This window comes from Aulonocara sp. 'chitande type north' Nkhata Bay, linkage group LG16 (genome assembly GCF_057382095.1).
Source record: "Aulonocara sp. 'chitande type north' Nkhata Bay isolate Kocher_YH1m ecotype deep benthic linkage group LG16, A_spYH_male_GT1.1, whole genome shotgun sequence".
Lineage (NCBI taxonomy): Eukaryota > Metazoa > Chordata > Actinopteri > Cichliformes > Cichlidae > Aulonocara > Aulonocara sp. 'chitande type north' Nkhata Bay.
The window spans coordinates 3,237,921-3,248,683 of record NC_141359.1 but is presented as its reverse complement, the minus strand read 5'-3'; the positions used below and the strand labels follow the sequence as shown (position 1 = coordinate 3,248,683).

Below are 10,763 nucleotides of genomic sequence, written 5' to 3'. Positions count from 1 at the left end.
ACACAGAGCAGGTGCCGTCCGCTCTTGTGCACCTCACAAATTATTCAAACTGTGCCACGGACTCGATACCGCGGTTTCTCTTCCCCTAAAAAATATAAAACCAAATTCAACCCCCCAATTGACTTCACAGTTTGCAACAACTCGTGACACGGCCTCCTGCCGCGATTTCTACACACCACAAACACACACTTTTAGACACAAATTCTTTTTGTTACTTTAATTGACTCCCGTACTTCAGACGAGACACAGACTCTAACGGCGCTTTCACACACACACGCAATCTACACACACTGCAGTCAGTGGGACGAGCCAAGCAGTCGTACTCTACGAAGCAACTTGCCCCCACTCTCATGCAGGTTACCAACCACGACTACGATCCAACACCTAGCTTTAGTTATTTAGGGCGCCCCCGGTGCCCAGGTTACCAACCTGGCTCCTGTCCCACAGGTCCCAACGACGCGTCCGAAGATGGGTTGAGTTGCCAAACTCTCAACACACCCACGGCCCTCAGCTGGCGACAAGGCCTTAAACCCCGTTTTCTAACTAATAGTAACACACGTTTCCTGCTTTAACGCACGGGCACGGTTCACAACACCGCCACTTTTTTCCTAATAACTAAGACGGATCACACACCGCCGCGGATGAAACACCGATTCTATTAATCCGTAACAAACGTCTCCTGCTTTAACGCACTGAGATGTTCTTACGGGACGCTAAACATCAACCTGAGTTCTTAGCAAAAGTCTCTTGCTTTAACGCACTGGGACGGACGCTAGCCGCCTTTTTTTCTACTGAGTGAATTTACACTGGGTGAGCTAAGTCTCCATTTTCCGGAATGTAAAATTAAAGATCTTTTGAGTTAGACCACTTTGAGCCGTGTCTCTCTTGGCCGTTGAAGAATACAAAGAATGGGATTTAATAACACCAAGTTATTTAAAATTTTAAAAGTATACAAAAGGATTTTAAAAATGATACAGTATTTGATGGGGAGCCAGTGTAGATTGGCTAGGGCAGGGGTGAAGTGATTATGCCTTCTGGAGCCAGTTAAGAGACGTGCTGCGGCAATTTGAACTAATTGTGTCCTTGGGCAAGACACTTTACCCTACCCTACTACCCTACTACAGTGATGGCGCAATATGGCAGCGTCGCTTCTGTCAGTCTGCCCCAGGGCAGCTGTGGCTACAACTGTAGCTGCCTCCACCAGTGTGTGAATGTGACTTGTAAAGCGCTATATAAATGCAATCCATTATTATTAGTAGTAATGAAAGTGAGGATAAGCTTTTTAAGGTCTTTATGTGGAATATAGGGCTTTGCCTTGGAAATTTGGCATAGCTGGTAAAAACTCATTTTCACAACTGTGGAGACTTGCTTGAGGGAGCTATCCAGGACCACTCCAAGATTTCTAACGGTATAAGAGAGATGGCCTACATAGGACCCCAGTGTATCAGTTAGCTGGTTCAGGGGAATGTGACTATCAAAAACAATAATTTGTGTTTTGTTTTCACTTAGGATTAGAGAGTTCAATAGGGGAGCTACTGTTAACACGTGGGACTGATAGGATTTGACCTGCAGTGCTTCTCAGGTTTGCTTATTTTATCAGTGTTAGCAGGGAAGACACCTGGAAAGTTTTGAGGTATGTAGGACTGAGCAAGTCCCGTCAGCTCCATCTGAACTGTACATTATCTACTGGGTAAGACTCATAGTACATATAGGAGGGCCAGGCGCGATAAAATACATTAATTAAATATGCCATTAAATACAAGTTTCCTTTAATTTCTGAGGAATATTACAGTAGATCTGGATGAAACTTAGTCCAGAGGTACAGTAGGAGTCCCAGAGGAAGAATGTGTTGAAAGTTGGACATCAACTATTGAGGAAGATTTTTAATGAATTTTTGAAATTGACACAATTCTATTGTGTTGACTGTATTGCATTGAATACATGTTTCCTTTAATTTCTGAGAAATATTACAGTAGATCTGGATGAAACCTGGTCCAGAGGTACAGTAGGTGTCAACTATTAAGGAAGATTTTTAATGATTTTTAATGATTTTTTTGAAAATACAAAAAATACAATAAAAGTGTATTGACTGTATTGCATTGAATATAAATGTCCTTTAATTTCTGAGGAATATTACAGTAAATCTGGATGAAACTTGGCACAGAGGTACAGTAGGTGTCCAAGAGTAAGTCTCTTTTGGAAGATGGACCTCAACTATTAAGGAAGATTTTTAATGTTTGTTTTTAAATTGACATAATTAAAGTGTATTGACTGTATTGCATTGAATATAAATGCCCTTTAATTTCTGAGGAATATTACAGTAGATCTGCATGAAACGTGGCCCAGAGGTACAGTAGGTGTTCCAGAGGGGGAATGTGTTGAAAGTTGGGCCTCAACTATTAAGGATGATTTTAAATGAAATTTTGAAAATGACATAATTATACTGTATTGAATTGATTATAAATGTTCTTTAATTTTTGAAGAATATTACAGTAGATCTGGATGAAACCTGGCCCAGAGGTACAGTAGGTGTTCCAGAGGAGGATTGTGTTGAAATCTGGACATCAACTATCAAGAATGATTTTTAATGAATTTTTCAATATGCAACCAGACTGTCCCGATGGCTGTATTGGGCTATCCCATTGCAATTTGTGTGGGCGTGTGCGTGTGTGATTGTTCGCATGCGCGCATGTGTGCGTGGGTCTAGGCTTTCGATCGGGAAATAACGAGAAAAGGCGCTACCGTAAATATTGGTGTAGAAGCGCAAGAAAATTCATGCGGTGGATAAGAAGCGGCTTGCTTGACCATGGCTCACAAATGACGGCTCACTTGACCGCGGTCATTAATTCCCTCTGACGTTTGCTGTTTTGCTTCCACCACGATAAAAATCAAACTTCATGCACAGCTCACTGTGTGTACTTCAAGAACAGTTTCCCATCTCAAATCTCTGTTTTCTGCATTATTCATTCACTCATTATTACCCACCAGTCTACCGTTGTTTACAGCGCTGTCGGCCACTGTGGTTTTTTTTCTTACTTAAATGTCCTTGGACAAGAAAGCCTAATTTCTGCTGTTCAATACTGAAGAAATTTAAACTTTTTAAGATTATGCAAAATTGCAGAATATTTTTAAGGTTATCTGCTTTAAAAAGCCAGGCCAGGAAAAGCGCCTTCATGTTTTTCTGTGTTTTATTCTCAGTTACTTTGACACAAAGGCATCTGTTGTGATGTTACACCTATGATAAAGTCTCATAGTATCAGTACTGATAAATGATCAGAAATATACATTTCTGACTATCTCAGGCAAAATTGAATCGAATTGGAACCTTGTGAATTGGAATCGAATGGATTATAGAAATCAGTGATGATACCCAGCCCTAGTGAGCAGCTAGGCCCGACAGAGTGGATGCAGCTGTGGGTAAAAAGAAAAGATCAAAAGAACTATTGATACAATTTTTGTTAAGGCCTGATCCGTAGACAGTGCTCTGACACGGAGCCATCAGTCTCTGAACACTGAAAAATCACAGTGTATCCAGAAAACACATTATATGCTGTGATAAATCCACTGCCCAAGAGTACCCTCTCGCCACTGCCTTTCAGCGAAGGAGGCCAATGTGATGATTAAGTTTAACATTGTCTACAATGTTGCCAAAGAGTGCCAAAGCACTTTAAGCACAAGCACTTTTACAGTAACTTATCTTTTTTGTAGAAATGTGCTCCAAATAAATAACGTTGTTGACAAGTTTGTTAATTAATTGTTTACAAATGAATATTGTCTATATAGACCGCAATTTTCCCCCCAAAAAGTGCACATGTAAAACTGCGGTGTTGAGCGTTGTGGTTGAAAATTTGGGTGCGCCTAAATTTTGTGCTGGTGCGCCTAAAAAAAAAAGGCGCACCAGTGTAACCGTGGCAAAAAGTTAGTCTAGAGCCTTACATAAGCATAATATATTTATAATAACCAATCATTTTTATCTCTAAATAGTCAAATCCATATCATACAAACAAATAAATGAGTTGAATATGTCAACACTTGATGACAGTATGCATTCTATTGCTCACTATCACAATTATTATGTAAATAAAGATATCGCGGTAGCCCGTTGTGTTTCCTTATAAACCTATGCTATTTTTTTTCTTTCAAGAACAATGCAGCAATTTTATTTATTTAGAGAAGACTTTCAGAGCATGTCACAAATAATTGCAAGTGCATTACAATGGATTCACAAATATTGATATCAAGAATATAGTACAGAAAGAAACATCGTATGGCTCCCACAGGACCCGGGATGATTAATCAAAGATTATAAGAGATTAAATACTGAGAGAGGCTGGATATACAGCAGAAACTGACATCATGGCATTCTGATATTATACAATAGTACCTGCAACAAAAAAGTACTGCGCCGCGTAAAATTTTAAAATGTTGTCAAGCTGCTCAAGTACCTCCAATAAGTATATGCAATATATAATTGATGTAATTATTTTTCTGTAGATTTTATCTATCTATCTATCTATCTATCTATCTATCTATCTATCTATCTATAATTGGATCTGGGGCACTTGCTTTTGCTTTTAACTTATTTTGCAATTTTAAGATTTTAGAGGCTATAAGGAACCAAAACAAATATTTTGATGTATTTGAGGCCACAGGCTAACTGGCTGCCAACAATAGAAAAGAAGAAGTAATCTTCTTCTTTTCTTTTGCAGTTTATATATAATATAATATATATTTGCAATTTGAAATATGGAAATATTATTTTATTTATTTGGCTTGACTTGAAGGGCTTATTTCAGTCACAGCATGCTGGCATCACTGGAGCCAGACTTGACTATTTGAAATGTAACAATAAGTTTAACAGATTTTCTAAACCATGGGTAGAAAAAGGCATAGATGATAGGGTTGAGACAGGAATTAAAATAAAACAAACATAAAAAAAAGGTAACGGATGAAATATCAAGCAGTGTGTCCTGGCCTGAGAGTATTACACTGTAATATGGGAATAGGCATATCAGAAATGCAACAATAACAATGCCAAGAGTCCTAGCTGCTTTCAGTTCAGATTTTTTTGGATTTACTTTCCCCCTCTGTGTGACAGCTGCAACATGAGGTTGCATGGCCCGAATCTGAAACACGGCCACGGCAAATACTCTTACATACAAAATTACGATGACAGTAATGGGAAGGAGGATTGTCAAAATAAGATCGGTAACTTGTATTGCAAAGTCAACATAAATAACACACTCTCCAAAGCAGGAATTAAATCTACCTGGTTTATCCAGGTTATCCTTCAAGAGCACACCGACTACTAGGAGCGAGCAAATCCAACACATTAAGACACAGGTCTGAACTCTTTTTGGAGTGACTTTGGTGGGATAATGAAGAGGATCACAAATGGCCACATAACGGTCAACTGAAATGAGCACCATGGTTCCTACTGAGGCAGAAGTAACAACTATGTCGAAAACATAATACAAGACACACATGAGGTCACCAAGATACCAACAACCATCTATGAGCATACTTTGAAAGCACATATTGAGACCCACAAAGAAATCAGAGACTGCCAGGGAGAGGAGGAGGTGGTTTGTAGGAGTGTGGAGCTGCCTGGAGAGATAAGAGATAGAAGAGATTTGTAGCATCAATTATTCCAGCCGATCATCCACATCAAAACATTGTCAAAAAGTTGTTCTGTTTAACTTATTTTATGTCAGTCATTTTCTCCTGTACAACTGCTAGACTTATAAATGTATTAAGTATCTACTTGAAGTGGGAGATGGAGATGATGACCAGCAGGTTTAGAGCCACAGTAAGAAGAGAAATGATGGTTAGAATTACATAAATAAGCACTGAGTCTGAGGGAGAACGCTTTACTCTACTGCAGGAGGAGTTGAGATTTGGAAAGCAGAGTTCAGTTTCTGCCATCATCAGTTAGAAGTGCTTATGAGCCCCTGACACCTTTCTAACAAACTCAAATGTTATAACTTTGTCCCTCTTCTAAGATTCTTTCTTACTTGATGATTAAAGTCCCTCCTCTTTTGAGGAACATGAAACAACTGAAAACAGTGGGTGAACACCCAGGAACCCTGGCACGCTGCTTCACAGCAACAGTGTTCCTGGTTCGTATCTCTTCAATGACACTTAAATACAGGTCCTCTGAGAGAGTTTGCATGCTCTCCTTTTGCCTGTGTCCATTTCCACTTGGTATTTCTTTAGTTCCGAGACATTACTCTGGTCCCCTCCCTGACTAAAACTGTTATACTCTAGTGTGACCTGTGGGAGGTGCTGTTGTAATAGGAACTGAGCCAGTCATACAGTCAGTTCACAAGGCTTAATGCTAATACAAAATCTTTCTATACAGTAGCACCAATCAAACAATTTACAATTTAATAAACAATAAACAAAGATCTACTTTATTAGATACATTAAAAACTAGAAAATTTTATGATAGTATGAAGAAGACAGGATAAGCACTGCAGGGACTATATTAATGCCCAACACCATGTGTCAAATTGGACAATTTTCTTGTGTATATTTTTGCTCGTTTAGATTCAAGTGTAGATCACTGTGCGTTCAATGCCCATCACCACTCAAGCTCACCACGGTACATGCAAAAAGCAATGAGAAAAATCTAAATTTCCATGCAGCGCGTTCACTGTCTGCAATGATAAGAAGTGATTAAATCACTCTAAAACACGATCAATGCATTAATTGGTGCTTTCTAATACAATAAAATAGCAATAAATACACAAAATAAGCAACCACAAAAATAAGAATAGTCCTCAGCTCTTTGCTGTCAAGTTAAACCAGTTTTAAAACAAATTACCGTATTTTCGCAACTATAAGGCGCACATAAAAGCCTTAGATTTTCTTTAAAAAGTGCGGCGCGCCCTGTAGTGCAGTGCGCCCTGTGTGTTGTAAGGAGGACGTAGTAGAGAACACCATGAGAACGCTAAAGGGTGAAGTGTGGGCGTTGATCGTATATACTGGGACAATCGCACATACCTGTATAAAAGGACAGGTATGTGCATTATGCGGAACATCGTTGTTTTAACAACCCTGAAAATGGCAAAGAGACACGCTTACGAAGCACAGTTTAAACTGAAGGCCATCAGCTACGCGGAGGAACATGGAATTCGAGCAGCCGCGAGAGAATTTAAGATTAATGAATCGATGGTTCGCAAGTGGAGGAAGCTGGAAAACAAGCTCCGACAGGTCAAGAAGACACAGATGAGTTTCCGCGGACATAAGGCGAGGTGGCCTGAGTTGGAGGAAAGACTCGAGCAGTGGATCATCGAGCAAAGAACGAGTGGGAGAAGCGTTTCGACGGTCACCATTCGACTAAAAGCAGTTTCGCTAGCAGAAGAAATGAAAATTGAACATTTCCGAGGAGGCCCGTCTTGGTGCTTTCGTTTCATGAAACGCTGCCATTTTTCCATCCGGACCAGGACTACGGTAGCGCAGCAACTTCCAGCGGATTATAATGAAAAGCTGGCCATCTTCCGCTCCTACTGCAGCAAACACATCGCCAACAAACACATCCAGCCCAGCCACATCACTAACATGGACGAGGTGCCGCTCACTTTCGACATCCCGGTGAGTCACACTGTGGAGAAGAAGGGGACCAGCACGGTAGCGATACGCACAACGGGGCACGAAAAGTCTTCTTTTACTGTTGTGCTTGGCTGCCATGCTAATGGACAGAAACTGCCGCCTATGGTGATTTTTAAGAGAAAGACTTTGCCTAAAGAGAAGTTTCCAGCAGGAATCATCATTAAGGCAAATGAAAAGGGCTGGATGGATGAGGAAATGATGAAAGACTGGCTGAGGGAGGTGTATGTAAGGAGACCAGGTGGTTTTTTCCACGCATCACCATCGCTGTTGATCTGTGACTCTATGCGTGCCCATCTCACAGCCGATGTGAAAAAACAAGTGAAACAAATGAACTGTGAGCTTACTGTCATTCCGGGAGGCCTGACAAAGGACATCGGTGTGAACCGGCCGTTCAAAGTAAGGCTGCGAGCGGCGTGGGAGCGATGGATGACCGATGGAGACCACAGTTTCACTAAGAGTGGAAGGCAGCGCCGGGCGAGTTACGCCACAATTTGCGAATGGATTGTAGATGCTTGGGCTAACACGTCTGCATAAAAATGTGAGTACCTAACTCAGTTTTGCTCCCGCTTCATTTTTAAATACGCACACTTGTATGCTGATGATGATGACGATTACCAGTAATAAAAATGTGAGTACCAAACTCAGTTTTGCTCCCGCTTTAGTTTTAAACACGCATACTTGTATGCGCCCTATAATCAGGTGCGCCTTATGTGTGTGTCAAATACAGTAATGGCACACATAACTGAGACTGCGCCTTTTAGTACGGTGCGTCTTATGGTTGTGAAAATACGGTACAATGGCCATAGGCGTATAAGGACCTCAGCCCAGCAGTCAGAAATCCACCCCAGCAAAGTAGCAGCTTGGCCATCTGTCTCTAGGTTAGGGTCACATTTTAATAAGTATTGGCAAGAGTGGGCAGAGTCCACTACAAGTTTCCCTACAGGCATGAAACAGTCTTTTTTCCTAAAGGGGTAAAAATAACTTTAAACATTGACGTCAAGGGAGCTTGCAAAGAAAACTTTACCAAAACTTGAGCAGAACGTTTTCTGTGACCTACATCTCCAATAGAAGGCTATGCCATCCACATTAAGCTGTGTTAGAAAAGTTAAAAGGCCAAATCGTACGGCTTAGACCAGGCATTCACACAGCTCCAGATTCACACAAAAGATCAACTAATTACCTGCACCTGTGCATATGAAAGGGGAAAACCCAGCCCTATATACCAGGGCCGGTTCCCAGACTCAGGTCTCACCTGTCACACTACGAAGAGTCCTGATGTTTCTGTCAGAGTTGATTCTTTGAAAACTGTAATTTGTGCAAAGTCACATGGCTATTGCTTGTATGTGCGCTGATAAAAATAATTTTTCATATTAGGATGTAGCCTTTGCATGTAATGAGCAGTCTTGTTGCTGTAATTTTTCCATTGCACACAAGAAACCACAAGTTCCTGTTTTAATAAGTTTAGCAGGACTGCTCACTTCTGCTTTTGTACATGTTGGTTTGTTCAAAGGTCATGCCCTAAAATGGAGTGACTTGAGATGTTGTTGAAGGATCACGCCATAAATGGTGTCAGGAAATCACACACACACTCTTGCTTGCTCAGGTATGCTCGCCTTAACTGTCACGTGGTTAACGGAATGTATGACTGCATTTCATCAAGGCCTTACAACTTTGAGACCCCGGCCCAACTTCCCTTGCCGGCAAGTAAAACTGATCGAGCTCTGAGTGTCTTGCTTGGTTCACAGTGACAGGTCTCTGAGACAGCAAGGTCTGTGAGTTTAGACCTAACATCAATTTGGTCCTTCGAGCCGGATCCAAAAATATCACCGCTCACTGAGGAGAGGCAGGACACACCGAAGTCTGTCGACAGCCTGAACGTCTGGGATGCCAGAAAAAAGCCCTGGGATGTGAATTTTTGGACAGGCTGGTGGAGGACTTTTTTCCACTCAATAAAAGTTAATGTGAGAGTTTTCAATGGATAGGGGCAAATGGAATCTCATGGCAGGATGCTGTAAATGGACCAAACGTCAGTCAGGAGAGCAACCGAGAAAATCCATCCACCATATGAGGTTAGTCATTAATATACTGCTGAATGGGCTGTAGGGGTTTAAAAACTGAGCTTTAAAATGATTAGAGGTAATGAAAACCAAGAGAAGCCGACAGTGATCACTGACTGTTTTTAGGGGCTTGTTGAAATTAAATAGAACAAGATACAAAGCATTAAAACATGTTAAAAACACATACAACAGCCTATGCTGACTACTTTGGGCCCGGAAGCAGGATTTATCACGTCATCACTTAAAGACTGGATAAAGAATGAATAATAAGGGTAATAAGACACACCCTTGAGGAGAACCTGTGGAGGAGAACACTGGGTCAGACAGAACCCCATTTAATCTAGAATCCAGCCCACCAGGTTTTTCTTGATTTCAAACTGTTCTAAAAGTATTTTAATTAAAATATGGGGCTGTATTGCATTAAAAGCAGAAGAAAAATTGATGAAAAGAAGTCTTGCAAAATGTCACACCGCGACTGAACGGACTCACGCGCAGGCTCTAGGTCTTGAAAGCACAAGAGTCTTTATTACGATACACCAGGTGATTATTTACAAAAGTGAGGGGAAAGCCGGGCTCCGGGGGTCCACACACGAACGGTAAAGACGCCGATAGTCACACACACACACACACAGCCATACTGAGCCGACCGGGTAGGCACAGGGACCCTGACAGTACCCCCCCCCCCCCTCAATGGGAGCCTCCCGGCGACCCACCGGGCTTACCAGGGTGCCGGCGATGGAAGTCACGGAGCAGGAGCCCACACAAAACAGCCGAGCGAGGCACCCAGGAGTGCTCCTCCGGCCCGTTGCCCTCCCAATCGACCAAATACTGGACCCCCCGCCCCCGGCGCCGGGAGTCCATAAGGCGGGAGACGCCAAACACCGGCAGCCCATCAACGATCCGGGCGGGAGGCGGGGGCCCGGAAGGAGGGCACAAAGGACTGGAGAGCACGGGCTTAATCTGGGAGACATGGAAAACGTCGTGGACACGCATGTTGCGTGGAAGGTTCAACTGAACAGACACAGGGTTCACAAGCGCATCGATTTCAAATGGCCCAATAAAAGCCGGAGACAGTTTCTTAGACTCCGCCCG

At 42.0% G+C, this 10,763-nt stretch overlaps 1 protein-coding gene across 1 annotated transcript; it reads right to left on the bottom strand.

Moving 5' to 3' along the window:
* Positions 1–4,796: 4,796 nt before the first annotated feature.
* Positions 4,797–5,928, bottom strand: LOC147310821 (trace amine-associated receptor 13c-like). The gene is made up of 2 exons (XM_086266373.1): positions 5,765–5,928; positions 4,797–5,607 (listed from the first exon to the last, which is right to left on the bottom strand). The coding sequence occupies exons 1-2, from the start codon at positions 5,926–5,928 to the stop codon at positions 4,797–4,799; spliced, it is 975 nt and encodes a 324-aa protein (XP_086122499.1).
* Between the last annotated feature and the right edge of the window lie 4,835 nt (positions 5,929–10,763).

What these genes read in the sequence shown, in the direction of transcription:
- LOC147310821 (XM_086266373.1), bottom strand. Translation starts at nt 5,928, where the DNA reads ATGATGGCAGAAACTGAACTCTGCTTTCCAAATCTCAACTCCTCCTGC. An exon ending in ATCTCCATCTCCCACTTCAA is followed by an intron (nt 5,608 to 5,764) that starts GTAGATACTTAA and finishes TTATCTCTCCAG; the next exon opens with GCAGCTCCACACTCCTACAA.